The sequence below is a fragment of the Aphis gossypii genome, chromosome X, assembly GCF_020184175.1.
Source record: "Aphis gossypii isolate Hap1 chromosome X, ASM2018417v2, whole genome shotgun sequence".
In the NCBI taxonomy this organism is placed as follows: domain Eukaryota; kingdom Metazoa; phylum Arthropoda; class Insecta; order Hemiptera; family Aphididae; genus Aphis; species Aphis gossypii.
The window spans coordinates 59193397-59212628 of record NC_065533.1 but is presented as its reverse complement, the minus strand read 5'-3'; the positions used below and the strand labels follow the sequence as shown (position 1 = coordinate 59212628).

The window sequence follows — 19232 nt, the reverse complement described above, 5'->3', positions numbered from 1 at the left end:
TAATATTGTAATAATTTGTAACTTAACCATTTTGTACTGAACTTTGAAAGATTTCTGTCTTTGAGACATAAACCTTTTTTTTCGTGGGGAGGTGCAACGTGCTCTGATAGTTACAATATATAAATTACTACATTCCACATTCCACAGCCAACAATAACCTAAACACTGGGGGTGCAACAAACACTTTTATAAATATGATAAGGGTAAAACAAATAAGATACTAGAAGGTTGTGTGCGCAGGTGATCAAATACAGATTTTCTTAATATATTAACAATCATCAACGGCGGCGGAGCGGCGTGAGAACGCTGGGGGTCGATTCTTGAACTCGTTCGATATGCTAGAGAAAATTAGTAGTATACTACAATAGTCGTATGATTAGTCGTATACGTTTTCTCTTATCTGTTAATGTCTATTCTTGAACACCACTCGACAATTTAGTTGTAGTATACTACAATATAGTCGTAGGAAATTTAGGTATTCATATAACCACGTATAACCGCATATGGTTTTTGGGTTATCATTATGATAAGAACTGTTAGTGGTGCTAAATCAGCTGATACATCCATCAGCTGATTATAATAAAAAACGAAAATTTAAAATTTAAATTTTTTTTATTAATGTTTAATATTTTTAATACAGTAAGTCGCTCATAGGTACTAATTAAAATATTAAATTTAAAATGAGTAACGAAAGTAAAGGTCGGGCGACGACTGAGCAAATGATTGGACTAAACGAGTTTTTGAAAAACGATGTTCAATTGTTAAGTGGTAAATTTAGCTCAACATTTACACATAAAATTGCTCAAAAACGTTGGGAAGCAATCGCCGAATCCCTAAATGCTATGCCCGGAGCGGTAAAAGACTGGAAAAAATGGCGTTAAGTAAGTAATTTATGCAGTGGTTGAACTGGAAAAAACATAAAGGTGGACTCTAAATGTAGTTGAATAATTATCATTTCAAAGCATATTAATCTGAAAGTAAATTATGTTCTCTGCATTGATATGTGATTGACTATACTGATGCTTGGAAATCTTCTTTCTTAAACTAGCTTGTTGTTTGAATATACTATTTCCAGATGGAACAATGTCACATTGAATCCAGTTTGATTAAGATTTATATTTATTTTATAGCATATATTACAACCCAACCTTTTGTTTTTGAAACATAGCCATGAATATTCTTCACAAAAGTATTTTGCTTGTTTTAAGTCCCAACATTTAGGAAGTTCATCATTACATGTAAACTCAATTGGTTGACAACTGTTATTACTTATTAACAATAATGTTTTCATTATTAACTGAAAAAAAAATACATGTTAATTCCATTAAATTTAATAATTATTATAATGTTAAATATGACAAAACTCAGTATTATTATGATAAGTATGATATAAATATAATTATTTAATAAAAATGTGTTATATATGTGTTACAGTACAAATGAATGAACAAATTAAACTTTAGATTGTATTATTAAGTAATCTAGGATATGTAGGTACACTATATATTTATAATGTATAAAACAACTATAACATTCAAATGTTGGCATACATAATTTTTCATGACCACAGAAATGATACCTATTTAAATTTATATCATAATTCTTAGGTACATATTATAATATAATAATACTCATATTTAAATTTAAATATTGAATAATATATAAGTGAAGACCATAACAATGTCTGAATTAAATTGGAAATATGTTTTAATATATAAAAAAAAAATGTTAAGTAGAGTAAACAGAACCAAGAAAATTATTAAATAAAAACATGTATTCCATGAATTGTAAAATACCTGCAAACATTTGTAAATATATAAGTACCTACAGTTAATGTTTATTATTATTAATATTAATAATTCATTTATTATTACTTAACCTATTTATACATTTTTTTAATTAATTATAACAACAGTTCATTTATTAGTAGGTACTTGAAAGGATTTATTTTTGTGGTTTTCATTATTATAAGCAAAAAAAAAAAAAAGAAATTAGATATTTGCTTTAAATTATTATAATAAAAGTAGTTAAATGAACTTTATTTTAGGCATTGTATTGTTTTTATCTTATAAACATTAATACATTACTCTTAAAAAATATTATATTATGTCCACTATACATTGTTTATTACCCTAACTTTGGTGTTTGTGTGTTCATTCAGTGGTACAGTCACCATAAATTTCCAACATGTTTTATAAGTAAATTATAAAATACAATTCGTCAATTCATAAACTAATCTCAGAAATGTATTTAAAAAATACCAAAGTAGGTATGTACCTACATGCTGCAGTCTTGGTGATATCTGAATCATCGATGTCGTATTGAATATCATTATCTATAGTTTTAAGTAAATATTAATGCATTAATTAATAAATCATAATTCATGCGTTATAATATTTTATAATACCTTCTTACTATCGGGCATTTATTAAATAAAAATTATTTCTATTATTATTATAATGATCATTAAAATTGTATAATTACCTTGGTTTCTTCTTGAAAAATTCCGACGGACAATTTTTGACGTTTATTCATTATAGATATTAGATAGGTATAGGTACTTATAATTTATACATGCTTTTATAAAATAAAGTATAATTTAATATATTATAATATATACAAAGTACTGATGTGACAAATTCTTATTCTAACCATTAAAACCTTAAACTAAATTACTAAATTACAATTTACAACAGCGATAAGCCAATATAATAACGATTAGTGGCGCGCCCTGTTTCAAAATTAAATATAAATATTATTTGATTTTCGTAGAAAACGGTCGTCGATCGTTATTGTTATTTCATGATACAAGTTGATAATACTTGATATGTGACAGTGACACTATATATATATAAACATCATGCGCTCTCGTGAGTCGTGATGCACTGACGATAACAAAAACAATAGACGGGTATTTCTTTATTGAATCTATATTTTATTATAGTGTACTATACTCGTAGATCGTTATCGCCGACATCGGCACACACCGGGAGTTTTCGTAAAAGCTATATATTTTAACACTTAACACGAATTAAAACATGTTATATACAATATTAATATATTAAAATATATTTTATTACTTCGTTCTTCGTTATTAAATATACTAATATACTGATTAGAACTAATTTTCCAAAAATAAAATTAATTCCATTTCCAATTTTTGATCATAATTATTCATACAAATGTCAATGGAAGATTTTTTCTACGTTCCTTGATGAATAAATAAAGGGTCAATGCCGTAGCCAGGATTTTTTTTGGGGGGGTGCTTAATTTTTTATAGCAGTGGATATCATGGATTCACGCATATTGCATACACAATTGTCTTTTTAATAAAATTATTGTCGTCTGACATTTCGGGGGGGGGAGGCTTGAGCCCGGAAGCCCCCCCTGGCTACGGCACTGAAAGGGGTACACTATAAAATGGAAAAAGATGAAGAGTAGCTCCGTCCCCCTGAGCCCCCACAATCCAACCACTAAATTTATGTTATATAACAGAATAATTAATATTTTAAATGTATTAGTTAGGTACAACTTTCTATGAAAAAGTTTTTCAATGTTCAAAATGTTTAAAGAAGTTTTTTTGTATTGTACCCATATAGACTTTTCAAGATAATCGTACAAAAACTAAAACTAAACAGTCAGCTCTTCAGGCTGCTCAAAGGAGAACTGGCTATAATACACCATGTACTCCATTGTCTTTTGTAGAGAATAATACTTTGGAACTTATTAATCCTACGAGCATATCTGGTCATACCGAAAGTATGGCTTCAAAAGTGTTATTTTCATTTGATAATGCTGATGATGGTAATTTAATGATGATGTCGTAAAAAAATTTGATTGAACATGATTTAAAGTACCTATTCTATTTATACTCAATGTTGGAAGTATTTAAAGTACTATAATACTTTTATTTATATTATCCATTTAAATAATTTTTGTTTTTATTTTTCATGATAAATAAAATAATTTACTTATATTGTTAGGAATATTCCCAAATATCAATAACTTTATTCCATTGCCATTTCATAGGTACAATGTTAAATATTGAACAACTCAAGTGTTTTACAGTTAAAGAGAATCAAATAGGTACTTTAAATATATTATATATTTTAATATATTTCAAATTTACTTATAAAATTTACATAGATATGCTTGAAAGTGATCCTATCTGTGATGGAATACAAGTATTAAATAATAATGAATCAAATGAATTGTTTCCTGAGGAGAGTGTTGAAAATGAAGTGTTTTTTAAGAGTTTCTCTTTGAGCCCCCCTCAAAACATTAATGACACAGTAATAGACACTAATATTAGCTTTCCTTGTGCACAGTCAAATAAAAAAAGTATATAATTAAAAAAATATATTTTTATGTATTAAAATATATTTATAATTTTATAACTTTATATTATTATTCTTCTGCATTGATAGATATTGAAATAGTAAAAAAAAAAAAAACAAAAAAAGTCAACAACTGCCAAAGATTGGATGAGAGTAATAACAGTGCTGCATGCTTAGTTGCTTTAGGAAAAAAAATTAATATGAAGAGTGAGCACTATAAATCTAAACTCGAAATTCTCAGAGAAAAAACAGTATCCTTCAACGAATTGCGGTTGCGCTTGAAAATCAACCTTCAATTATTTCAAATATTTAAATTACTATTAGCTATTAATATTATAATATAATTTTGTTATTTTTTAAATATTTATTTTCAGTAATTTTCATCTATTCTAAATTTCTAAACCTTTATAAGAAAAATAATGAATTTATTATTTTTAAATTTTTCTTTTAATTGTTTCTATCTATATTATAATATAATTTAATAATGATATATTATATTTATTTTTATTTATTGTTATCTATTCTATTATTTCTATTATTATTAAATATAATAAATTTATATGTTTTTTTTCTTATATTATATTTTCTAAATCATTAATTTGACTATCTATTAATATATTATGTTATTTTATTTTAAACACTTACAATTAAAAGTTATTGTTTTTCATTTATATATTATATTTTCATATAAAAAAACATGTTTGTATTATTATTATATTATGTTTTTGTTTTTAAAATGTATATACTAATATATATATATATATATTATATAATACAGTATTACAATTAATTGTATTAAAAAAAAATTGTATTACATTCTACTACCTATATTATAATAAAAAGGCATTTATGTATACATGGGTTTACAGGGTATACTGCATACTAATGTACTTTACATAAACTTTTATATTGTCTATTTCTTTGCATATCACTTACAACTTTTGAGCGAACATATCTGCCTTGGACTAAATCATTGGCATTGCCGCCATGAGGCATTTCATTATTTGGAATGTTTTGTTGAATTATTCCCATATCAATATCAGCCACATGTTCATTAGTCGGCAGTGGTACATTATTCATAATACACATATTATGCAATACTGTACAAGCATTTATAATTCGTGTTGCTTTTTCCGGGTGGTAATGCAGAAATCGATGTTTTAAAAGACATCTAGACATAATGCAATTATTACTTAGTTTTTGTATGACAACGACGTCATATTAGTTTTTTTTTAATCAAACATTAGGTACTAGGTACTATTATGTTGTTGTAAACTTGCCTAAATCGCATTTTCAACACTCCATTGCACCTTTCAATTACACTACGAGTTGCCATTTGCATTTTATTATAGAAATTTTCTTCTTCAGTGATAGGTTCAGCAATAGGAATCAGTAACAAAAGTCTCAATGCGTACCCCGAATCTCCTAATTATTATTCAAATTCAAAAGAAAATTATTTGTTAAATTTCAAAATTTATTTTTACCTAAAAGAAAAAATCCTGTGTGGCCTCTTTCATAAATTTCTTTTACTACTGAATATACATCACAATTATTCCATATATGGGAATCATTAGTAGATCCAGGAAATAATGCATTTACATTCATAATTCGTAGTTTTGAATCACATATCTAAACATTATTTTACATTTTTATATACTAATACCAAGTTAATTATATAATAATAAAGGTACTCAACTAGTTGTACATTTATTGAATGGTAGCCTTTACGATTAACATAAATGTATTCTGGGGGCGCATTTAACGGATCTTTGTTTGGTGGTACTATAGCCACGTGAGTGCAATCTATGCAACCTATACACCCTTGAAAACCCGTAGTTTCATAAAATCTAAAAATGTACAAATTATGTAAATTATTTCAGAAAAATTTCCACAATAATGTTAAAAAAAACAATTAACATTGTGTAAAAAAATAAATATATATTATTTTTATTGTACTAAATAATATTAGTATACGTATCAACAAAACGTGAACATTGAATAGATACATACTCATTTCGAACTGTTCGTAATTTTGTTAAATTACTTGGAAAATTTACCCATTTACCAAAAACACTTTCATCATTCAATGCAGTAGTTACTTGTTCCAAACATCTAGATACTGAACTCTGTGATACAAAAGCAAATATGCTATTACCAACAGAAGTTTGGTAACTGCCAGTGGCATAAAAATTTAAGGATATCAAAACCTAAAAAAATATTAGATATTACCTAACTTTGTAAAATTCAGTTTTTTAAGAATTGAGTAGATAAGGTTATATAAATAAATATTAAGTTTTTAATCTTATAATTGAGAAAACCATATTGTTACCTATAGGGAATATTATTAATAAACAACTTACTTTTGTTGTCACATCTAAGTCAGATGATCTATTTTGTGATGAAATCAGTGGACTTAATTCTTCAATTAAGTCCTTAACTAACTCTTTAGAAAGTCTATAATTTTTTATAAACGCCGAGTCGGACAGTTTAAAAGCATCCGAAACAAATGTTTCTCTTCTCATTAATCTTGGCTGCTGTGGTTGAAAATTTATTTGGTTTTGAACATTTTCAAGAACAAATAAATTCGCCAAGTCATCGAAATTTGCCATTTTAATTTTTTTTTTTTTTGAAATTGTATTTTTAAATTATACTAGGTACCTACTACCTAGGTATTAAAAAAAAATATTAAAATAATGAAACTCGTAAATGATCCGTATCAATAAAGACGAGATGTGATTAAAAAAATGACATAGATCATACAGATTTCATTATTGTCGCATACGACAACTGAATGGCGAGTGGTTAAACCCACACTTTTAGAAGGCGCATGACTTTTCATACGCCCATCAGTCGTATGAAATTCAAGAATAGGAAATATTGAATCTCATTCGACAACGTCAAATTGTAGTATACGACTAATAAATAGCGCCGTTCAAGAATCGACCCCCTGGCCACATCGACAATATTTGCATTGTAACAAGTTATATTATATGGCGGCATCGTTCAGGGTCAAAGACAGATCATCGCACGTATGCTTGTCACCGGTAGAATATTATAGATATACAATTACCACCCGATAGAATAATATAGATATCTTATTGACTCACTGTCGCGCGGATGACGCAAGGCGTGGGAAGAAGCGGATGCAGGTGGCACTGTCCATCAGGGACCTGATGGTACCGCGGGAGTCCCTGGATGATATATAAGGGGGCCCAGAATAGGCACATTTCAGACGTGATCCACCAGAGTTAGAGCGAGCACCTTCACGTCACCCAGATCAATAGTTTTGTCATTTGGACATAGAATATTTTTCACAAGTTCAATTAATTGGACTTAGAATAATTTTTAAATAAAAACACTTAGAATAATTTCGAGAGTTTTCATTATTTCAAAATAACCTTTCCGATTCGACATCAATTCAACTGATTGTACGTGGCACGTTACAAGTCGATAACGTCCATTTAAATTAACGTGATAATTATTAATTTAATAATTTTAGACTTTTAGTATTATTGGCTTATTGCAGTTTTTGCACGAAGTTCGCGTGTTATAGTACATAGTACATTCGTGTAATCCGCGTGTCATCGGCGTGTCAAATATTAATTTTACATAATTATATTGCTGTATAGTATACTAGTATTACTGACTGCTGTAAGTATACAAATAATTATTTAACGACTGTAGTGTATTTGTAATTTTTAATTAATAAAACTACAACATAATATATATATTTAATTCTATAAGATACTAAGGTATAATAATTTACATAGAATCTGCTCTTATATTAATTAATTATAAACATGCCAAGGGACCGTTGTAAACGCAAATCAAAAGATATTTCGACTATTTCACAACTATCATTTAGACGTAGAATAGTTCAAGAAATAGTTGGATCAGATGATGATGAATCTACAGTCAATCCCAATTGCAATATAACACCAAAAGATAATATAAATGATATTTCTGATAATAACTGTAACCCTAATATCATAAATTGTCCTAGTAATAGTAATTCTACTAGCTCATTTTTTTGTGATTCTAAGGAAAGTGATGACTTAATTGATTTTCATACTAACGACACAGATAGTTCATCAAATGAATCTGATACTGATGATTGTGATATTTTACTAAATGTACCTGAAATATGTGATAATGAATCACAATTTAAAGATGAACTTATATTTTGGGTTGTAATGAATAAGTTTAAGCACAATGCATTAGATGACTTACTAGTAATTCTGAGGAAACAGACTTGTGGCCAAAATCTACCAAAAACTGCCAGAACATTACTTTCTACACCAAGAAATACTATAATACGGTCTGTAAATCCTGGTTATTACTGTCATTTTGGTATACGAAGTGGTTTAACTGAAGTATTAGAGGTCGAACAAAATAAAATAAAGGATTTTAACATCAGTATTAAAATTTCAACTGATGGGTTACCTTTGTCAAACAGTAGCACCAGCGAATTATGGCCCATAATGGGAAGTATTGTTCATAGTTCGGTTGTATTTCTCATTGGAGTATACCATGGATATTCTAAACCGGAAAATGCTAATGAGTTTTTGCAAGAATTCTTTGTTGAAATTACTGATTTAATTAATAAAGGGTTTATATACAAACAAACATTGTATAGTATTAGTATATACTGTATTACATGTGACACTCCTGTTCGTTCTTTCATCACAATGACCAAGGGGCATGCAGGATATTATAGCTGTTCAAAATGTTGCCAAGAAGGAGAATATATTGACCACCGAATGTGTTTTCCAAATATAACTAATAATGTTTTAAGAACTGATAACTGTTTTATTAATCAAGAATATGATAATTATCAACTGGGTCGGTCTATTCTTAATGATATACCTAATTTTAAACCTGTATCTCTAATTCCATTAGATTATATGTATTTGGTATGTATTGGTGTCATGCGAAAAATAATGGCTTTATGGTTAGGTGGTAAACCAGCTTCTAAAATTGTGCGGCTTCCTATGAATAAAATTAAAATGATTTCACAAAATTTGTTGGACATCCGGAATGTTATTCCAAATGACTTTGCTAGACGACCACAGCGAATAGAGAAATTAGGATCTTGGAAAGCAACTGAGCTACGACAGTTTTTGTTGTATACAGCTCCTGTTATTCTGTATAACATTTTAAACCCCCAAGTATATTCCCATGTAATATCTCTTCATGTAGCCATGAGAATTTTAAGCAATAAAACACTTCTTGAAAATTATGCTGATTATGCTCAGTCTCTTTTGGAACATTTTGTGGATACATTTATAATTTTATATGGTAAACGTTATGTATCACATAATGTACATGGTTTAATACATATTGTCAATGATGCTAAATTATTGGGACCAATTCATGAACTCAGTACATTTCAATTTGAAAATTACCTTAGGATTTTAAAAATGCAACTAAGAAAATCTGACAAGCCCCTTCAACAAATTCATAGGAGATACAAAGAAAAAGCTTTTTTGAATTCACATATGGCCAGAGATAAAAAATAATATCACCGGGGCCTTTTTAAGAAATCACTGGAATGGACCAATATTAAATACAACTGATGTTAATAAGCAATTTAAGGATGCAAAAATAAAAAATTCTATCTTATCATCTGAATGTCCAAATAATATTTGTATTACTATCATCGTGAAATATTTATTGTTCATAACTTTGTATATGATAAACATCTGAAATGCATGGTAGTTTTAGGTAAAACTTTCTTAAATAAGGAGAAATATATGAAACTCCTTGTAAGTCTAGTTTACTTGATTGTTATTTAGTTAGTGATATTTCAGAAAATATCCAAAGTTGCCTAGTGTCTGATATTATGTGCAAATGTACAGCTCTACCATGGAAGCATGATAGCAGTAATAGTCTAGCAGTCTTTCCGCTATTGGATAGCGATTACACTAAGACTAATTAATAAGTGTATCTATATTTAATATAATATATATATATATATATATATATAAATTAAACATGCATATTTAATTCTTTAAATGTAAATAAATAATATTAAGTACTATAATTAAATATAGTTAATTAAAATTCTAAAAACAATTTTTCTTATAAATGTTTTTATAATATTGACTATAGCAGGTTAGACAGTTGAAGAAAATGACACAAAAACCACCTATTTGGTGTGTTATTGAGTATGATGATGGTGGTGTACAAGTTGTACCAAAAAGTTGGACAGAAACTGGATCACCAGGAACCAGTTATTGGCCCCAAAGAGAAGTTTTCAATTCAAACCTACAATACCTTAAGGCAGTAAAACATAACACAAGTCCTGGAATAACTTGGCCAGTCTATAAGGCATCTATATTGGGATCCTATGGTAATTTTAAACTTAATAAATATTTTATTTTGTATAAGAAACAGCATTAAATTGAATGCAAAGCTGATAAATGATAATCCTTACACTTAATTTAATGCAGTATAAATATTTTTTATAAAGCCTTTAAAATGTTTTGTAATTTAAAATATTATATATGAATGTATAATACTAATAAAAAGACTTTCCTCTCATATACCGTGTGTTCAATTTTAAAGGTAACAGGAAATATTTCGATTGTGTGACCTTGAATTTGATTCGGGGTTTTTGTACTGCATATAGGACTTATAAATATATATTTTTTTAATAAATTCAAATTTTTAATTTTTTTTATCAGCGCATGCGCAGTAAAATAAAAATTTCTGAAATAGCAACCACTATTTTGGAGACCGGATTTCAATTTCTTTATTTTTTCTGAACAACTTTGATGTTTACAGTTTGTTGATATCTTCAAAATTGCCATTTTTATGACGGCCGGAAGTTTTAAAATAGTTAATTCGTAAATATCGCATTTTTCAACGGCCTATCTTAATTTATAGGTATTTATATGTATTATTATAACAATTTATTTTTATTAAAACTACTAAATTATCTACTACTTTTATCTTAATTTGTTTTTAATAGTTGAAAGTTATACTATTAATCTGTGTGAATAAGATATTTTGATAGCATTCTAAAATTGATTGTGAATAGTCAAACGTTTTTCGTAAGTCACGCGAGTCACATTATTTTCTGTACAATGGCGAACTATTCCGAAAAAACTGATATGGCATTAATTTTTGGAGAATGTCATCAAAATTGGCGTAACACAGCGGCACTTTATGCTGAACGATATCCTGAGAGATATCATCCACCATACAATTATTTTTTACGTATAGTAAGAAATCTTAGAGAAAACGGAGAACTTCCAGCTATTGCAAACCACCGCCGCAATAGGAGACCGCGAGTTCATGAACCTAATGAAAATGAAGAATTACAGGTATTAGCATACATTCAAATAAATCCTCGTTCTTCTGTTAGAAATTTGGCTAGAGAAGTCGGTGTCTCTGTGGGGAAAGCACATTCAATTTTAAAAAAACATAAATTTCACGCATATCGACCTAACATAATACAACATTAAATACCCGGTGATTCCGATAGAAGACTTACATTTATTGCGTGGTTAATGGTAAAAATTGAAGAAGAACCACTATTTTTAAATTATGTTTGTTGGACCGATGAGTCAAAATTCACTAATAATAGTGTGATCAACAAACAAAATAACCGCTATTGGTCGGATACTAATCCTCATTGGACAAATGATTTAAACTTTCAGCATGTGTGGGGAACGAATGTCTGGTGTGGGCTTTTATGTGGTAGATTACTAGGTCCTTACTTTTACAACGGTACTCTGACAGGAAGGAGATACCTAGACTTTTTGACAAACACACTACCAACATTTTTGGATGAATTCAACTTAGATACCCGCATGAATTTATTTTTCCAACAAGATGGGGCACCCGCCCATAATGCAATAATTGTTCGAGAATACCTTAACCAAACATTTGGCCATAAATGGATGGGGACATATGGTCCAGTACAATGGCCTCCTAGATCTCCTGATATAACACCATTAGACTATTTTTTATGGGGACATTTAAAAACAGTAGTTTATGCTGATTCGCCTATTAATCTTGAAAATTTGAAAAACAAAATAATCATTGCGTGTAGTGAACTCACTGAAGACCAAATAATAACAGCTACACAAAGAGAACTACTGCGACGAATGGAAGCATGCGTTGAAAATAATGGCAATAACTTTGAACAGTTCATTGAATAATAAATTATCGAATAAATTGTAATGATATTTTTTTATAAATTCGATGTAATAATAAATACACCTTGTAGTTATAATAAAAATAAATTGTTATAATAATACATATAAATACCTATAAATTAAGATAGGCCGTTGAAAAATGCGATATTTACGAATTAACTATTTTAAAACTTCCGGCCGTCATAAAAATGGCAATTTTGAAGATATCAACAAACTGTAAACATCAAAGTTGTTCAGAAAAAATAAAGAAATCATAAAGAATTTTACTGCGCATGCGCTGATAAAAAAAAATTAAAAATTTGAATTTATTAAAAAAATATGTATTTATAAGTCCTATATGCAGTAAAAAAACCCCGAATCAAATTCAAGGTCACACGATCGAAATATTTCCTGTTACCTTTAAAATTGAACACACGGTATACTACTTATGAGTCCTTGTTTTTTTTTTAACAACAAAGGTTTAACTATATTATATACCACACTTTACAGTTAAATACTCTTATAACTATAAATTACATGGCACTAATATTGATTGCTTAAAAGTAAATAACATTTACTAGGTTAAATTCAATAAACATTTATTCAAATCATCAAATTTGTACTTGCAATTGAAATAATTGTTTTTTAAATATTTAATTTATCATATTTTGATATTTTAATCAATTGTATTTTAGATGATTTTGAAAAAGCCAAACGTAAATTAAAAAAATCTGAAGTCCATACAGATCTTACCACAGATGTGGAAAAAGAAAAAAAAGTCGAAAAAAGAGAAAGAAAAAAACAAATGTTAGTTCTAGTGAGAATTCTGAACCTGAGGACACTTCCGCTGTTAACATAAAACCATTTCCTAAACCACAACAACCATCTAGTACATTGCCACAAAGTTCATATCAAAATGACTCTGCATTGCAATGTTCTTTTGAAAATGAATTTGTTACCAATGTAACTAATATAGACTGGAATAGTTCATTTATTATATCAGATACATTAGATGACCATCAGTCTTTTTTACACGTTACTCCTACACCTTGTAATATGACTGAACTGAATGCAACAGAAGATAATAATTCTCTTATCATAAAATCACCTATATACAATACTACAACGCCAAATAAAACGAGATCTAAACTTCCAGAAATGTCAGACAAAGGTATTTAATTAGTGACTATAAGTATAAAATATTATATGATTTAAAAATTGTTATTATTTTATTTTAGATTTCAAGGAAAGAGTCATAAGGGATCTTTCTATTATTAAATTAAAAATAAAAAAAATAGAAGAAAACAATTATCAAAAATGTTCTGATAATAGTGACGAATGTGAAGTAGATACATTATTAGTCAGCGGATTTCCTCTATCGGATGAAGATGGATTAAAAACCATAGAAAATAAAATTGTTGCTGATAAATCTTATAAATCCAGCCTGGTAAATAATTTGTTACTTAATCTATCAAATATTGACAAATTATGGTTTCTTATAAGTTATAATTAAACTAATACATTTATAATCATTTAATTTGTTTTTTTTACATTCAGATGAAAGCTTTAAGTAGAATAGGTGGAACAAAAGTAGATGAAGCCAATAAATTAATTTTAAGAGGAATATTTTCTAACAAATTAGCCATGAAATATAGTTAGTTAGGAGGAAAAGGAAAATTAATTTTTTCAAATTTGATGCTGTCTAAAATAATTCTGGGTACATTATATATAATGTATTTCTTAATAAAATTAAAATCTATGAAATTTCTATTTAGGTATTATATGTACATGTTCTCAGTTTTATTGAGTCATTTTATAAATAATGTGTAAAAATTATACAAAATATGTGTTAAAATACTTTTGTTTGGTTACAGATACTGTTCTTAAGTTGATTCCCATGTGTACCGAAGCTGAAATTATTTTATCAGTTAAGAACTGGCTGAGACATGCTTCAAAAAGACATGAAAATAGGTATGATATAAACAAATTTACTAAAGAACTTATAACAGTAAGTGAACCTTCAATAACTCAAATCGGTCGGTGATGAAATAAAAAAGTTTGACTAATCGATATTTTAGTTATATAAAATATAATATGTTACTGTTGAAATGTAGGTGCCAAGGAATTCTAAAACTTGATTTAAAGACCTTAGAGTTATTGAGGTTCCACTGTATTATTATTCAAAATATCAACTAGTTTTTTGTATTTAATTTTTAATTATAATAGATAAATTTTTTTATTTTAAAGTTTTATACAAATTGTCTTAATTGTTTATTATGTATATATAAAAAAAAATAACAATATTTATTATTAATAAATATTGTATAAATTATTGTATATTAATAAATATAAATATATATTAGGTTTGTGCTTTATATTAAGGTTTACTACATGCATTTTTGTGCTGTAGTAGTAATATTTTTCTGAGTAGCAAATAATATAATATAATATAATTATTTAATTTTAAGTTTTTCATTAATTAATTAATCATATTATTTTTTTTTTCTTACAGCTTATAGATGTGCCGAAATTCTTTTCCATCAGGTACAATTATAAATGTATATATTTATATTTATAAGTAAAAAATATTTTACAAAATAAATATTATACAATTAAAATTGTTATTCTTATTATCATTATTATTTGTAATCATATATTTTTTTTCGTTTGACTCTGCTCTACTGGCATAAATTTTAAAAGTTATTTTTATTATTTTAACATTTTGTTTTGTAAATATACTATTCATGTTTTTTATTGTGCTACCTAACCACTATATAAGCAGAGGTATATGTTATTTTATGTATTTAATAGCATATCAAGATTATGAAGTATAAAATGTTATTTTGTTTTTTAAGACTGCTTTTTGAAGCATGAAGTTTCGAGTTATTTTTATTATTTTATCATTTTGTCATTTTTAAATATATTATTACACAATGAAGTATAAAATGTTAATTTTTTTAAAATTAGATTTTTTTCATATGACTGCATCATGTAATAAAACTATCAAGTTATTTTATTATTTTAACATTGTTTTTTTTTTTTAAATACCTATATTGTCATAAAATGTTTTTTATTGTACTACCTACCTTGCTGCTATATAATCAGAGATGTAATACATTATATTAGTTTTCAAAAGACTGCTTTTTGTGGCATAAAGTTTAAAGTTATTTTTATTATTATACTAATTTTGTTATTTTTTTTTTTTTAAATATATTATATAACATATTATGTTTTGTTATTGTTTATTACCTATAGCTATATAACTATATGTAAATTTAAATTATATATATTATGTAGTTTAAAGTTGTTATGGTTTTGTTTAATTTACATAAAATATACATACAAATATAATATACATGATGGTTTTATGAATCATTATTATACCTATTCCCCTATGGCCATTGCAATGACTAATAGATATCTACAGAATTTCCACTAGATACATAAATAAATATATGGATAATCATTAAATATTATAGAATGGACAACCATAAGACATTTAGTATGGATATGCAATATAACAAAAAAACGGACATTTGGATATCTCTTGAATATCTATTGATTGTCCATAACCATCCATTAGATATCATGGATATCTATCTAATATATGTAATGGATATATATTAGATGGGTATATGTTGTGTGGGTAGTTTATTAATTCTAGTTTATGTTTTTTTTTTCATCTTTTACTAAAATTTAATATAATATGTTCTACATTTTTAAAATAGGTACAATTTGCAGACACAGAATTATTTAAATTTTGATCAGTTTTTTTAATCATACATTTATAATTTCCTGTATTTGATACACTTTTTAGTGAAATTATATACTTGCATATAAATCATAAAATACATTTTTGATGCACAAATAAGTTCATATTCTACAATAATTTTTTCATAAAAACCAGGCTCATCACGAATTTCTATTTTTTATTAATATTATTATGAGTCACTATACAATTTTACCATCATTTTAAAGTCCAGGTCTATGGAAAATGTATTTCTAACTTGATGATACAGTTAAACCAAAATTTTTGTTATGCAGTTATGCAAAATATGAGTAATGATTTATGTATTCAAGAAATTAGAAACAATTCTCCAATAACCCCAGACCTAAAACAATAGTAAAATTTAAAAGTGGCCCTAATAATATTAATATAAATTAGAAATTCATGAAGGGCCTGGATTTTATGAAAAAATTATTGTAGAATATGAACTTATTTGGGCATCAAAAATGTATTATATGCAGGTATGTAATTACTCACTAAAAAAATGTTAATCTTTTAATTTATTACTGTAATATTAACTATTTCTAATATTTAACAATAAATAGGTTACAACACCATGATTTACCAAAAGGCAGATACAAGCTTAGGGGATAAGGGGCAATGCAATAGCTGCTAATAGACAACATTTTTTTTTTCATTATTTAACTTAATAAATATCTTTGCCTCCCCCCCCATTCCTCTTGTCTGTATCTGCCTTTACAAAATATCTAATGTCAATATTTGGCATCTCACTATGTAAAACAATAAAATTTAAAATTTAAATACATTATATGTTCTTTTAATACTTTGTATTGAAATTCATCATGCATCATAAAAACAAATACTTAGTAGCAATCTAAATATAATAATTAATCATAGCTTTTAGATACCAAAAGATTTTTTTTTAAATTATTTATTTGATTTATACTAGAATATTTACTTATTTTATTTTACAATACCTAAATTTCTATTTTTACTAATCAATGCAGCAGCAAGCTATAATATTTCAGAATTATCTTTTAGGATTAAAATTTAAATGATTGATGTTGTAACCTTATTTAAATTTAAGTATGGAATGTCATACAAATTACAACACATTTTTTTCATTTACAATTTTTAGTTTTATATACATATAAAATGGTTGGTAATAGTTTTCCTTTGGAATGTTTGGAATGTTGGTTGGATTCAATTGTTTACACTTCTTTCAAATTTAGTTGATAAGGTATCTAAGAAAATAGGTACAATAAAAACCTAATTACTTGAATAATATTTCACTTAAAATATGTAGTTACTTAGCATACAAACCATATTTTTTATTTTGTCGCATATTGAAATATTAAAATCCAATATAGAAACCAATATTTTTATTTTTATTGTTTCCAGTTGTAAATTGGTATATTGTTTTAATATGTATCATTCAAATCATCTGGATATTTTTTGTGAAGACAGAAAATCTTAGAATATCATTATTTAGAATTTTAGTATGCTATAGATTTTCTAAAATGGCATTGACTATAAAGCAACTATCAATGTTAAAGTCCTATTGGATTATATTATCAAAATACTAACCATATTGACTGGAATAATTAACAATTCAATAATCCATATATATTGCAACAAAAATTGTATAGAGCTGATGTATTAACTGAAATCAAAATGTTTATAAATAACTATAATAAGAATTATTTATAATAGTTTTTACATACAACAATATGGTGACTAGAAGTACTATTTTTCATAGGATAGTACTCTTTTTTGATGCAAGTCCTAGTGTCATTAAAAATAGTGTTAAATATATGAAATTGCAATATTTTTTTGAAAATATTATTAGGTACCTACTACACGTTTATGATTTTTTATAATTTAGTATTAATTTATATTTTATGGTTCGAGCTAATGCAATCTAATTGGTTGTTAGCATAGTTAATTTAATTTGTTAATGTTTCCTATATTTTAACAAAGTTTTGTATTAATTTATTCAAATTTTCCACTTGGTATATTACCTTCAAAAAAATAACTAAAATATTTATAGGTACTTTAGTTTACTTACATTTCATAGAATTGTTATCATAAAGACACACATTTATTGAGTTGACATAATAATTTTAAATAATTAGTTTTTTAGTACCTACCTAGGTAATAATAATAATTTAAAAAAATACAATTTTTGTAGAAGGAGATGACTTATGGTCTATATGGGCAAAATGGGTGTATGCATTGGCAATTACGACAGAGGAGAAGCTAAGATTTAAATTTTTATATCTGGTCACCATACATATAACTACAAAATAAGTAATACTTACCAATATTTAATAGGACTTTCCAAGTATCAAATTCACACGCGTAATCTTAATTTAAATAGGTACTTCTATGTTTAATTAAATTAATAAACAAAATAAAATATAATATAAACAACACATTTTGACATATTATTATGATATAAATAATATTAATATAATATAATATTGACTGTTATGTCATGTTATTTTATTATAATGTTGATATCTGATGTACTATGCTTCACAAAATTACTACAATAGTCATACTACATAGTAAAATATGGCGTACGGTCAGACGTTAGTTAAACTTTTACTGTAAAAGTAAATTTTTCACTTTTCAGTAAGTTGTCACGAGGTATCGTGTAATCATGAAACATTATATAACTGAAATCTGGATGATAGCTTGCCAGTTGCGATCTCGGATATGTACATATTTATATAGGTAATAATAAACCTTATACTAGGTAATAAGTATAAGGTCTATGGTATTGGAATTATTGTTTTGTGATTATACAGAACGCAAGATTATTATTTTGCTTCATAAATTTAAATAATTTAATGTTAAAGGTGGGGTGGAGTTACAGAATACAAGGGTATTCTTAACTTTTGGCTTTTCATAATCACTAATCGGTATCTATTATTAGAATAACGTATTATGCATCATCGTCGGAGTCGGTAATCGAAAGCGATAAGCGAATAATAGTAT

At 26.6% G+C, this 19232-nt stretch overlaps 2 protein-coding genes and 1 pseudogene across 2 annotated transcripts; 2 read left to right on the top strand and 1 right to left on the bottom strand.

Moving 5' to 3' along the window:
• Window positions 1-680: 680 nt before the first annotated feature.
• On the top strand, window positions 681-4349 carry LOC126552589 (uncharacterized; annotated as a pseudogene).
• Window positions 4350-5219: 870 nt separating this feature from the next.
• LOC126552588 (putative nuclease HARBI1) lies at window positions 5220-6946 on the bottom strand. The gene is made up of 6 exons (XM_050207299.1): window positions 6698-6946; window positions 6348-6544; window positions 6034-6184; window positions 5822-5966; window positions 5618-5762; window positions 5220-5508 (listed from the first exon to the last, which is right to left on the bottom strand). The coding sequence occupies exons 1-6, from the start codon at window positions 6944-6946 to the stop codon at window positions 5220-5222; spliced, it is 1176 nt and encodes a 391-aa protein (XP_050063256.1).
• Window positions 6947-11425: 4479 nt separating this feature from the next.
• LOC126552587 (uncharacterized) lies at window positions 11426-12505 on the top strand. Its single transcript, XM_050207298.1, has 2 exons — window positions 11426-11747; window positions 12174-12505. The coding sequence occupies exons 1-2, from the start codon at window positions 11426-11428 to the stop codon at window positions 12503-12505; spliced, it is 654 nt and encodes a 217-aa protein (XP_050063255.1).
• Window positions 12506-19232: the final 6727 nt, after the last annotated feature.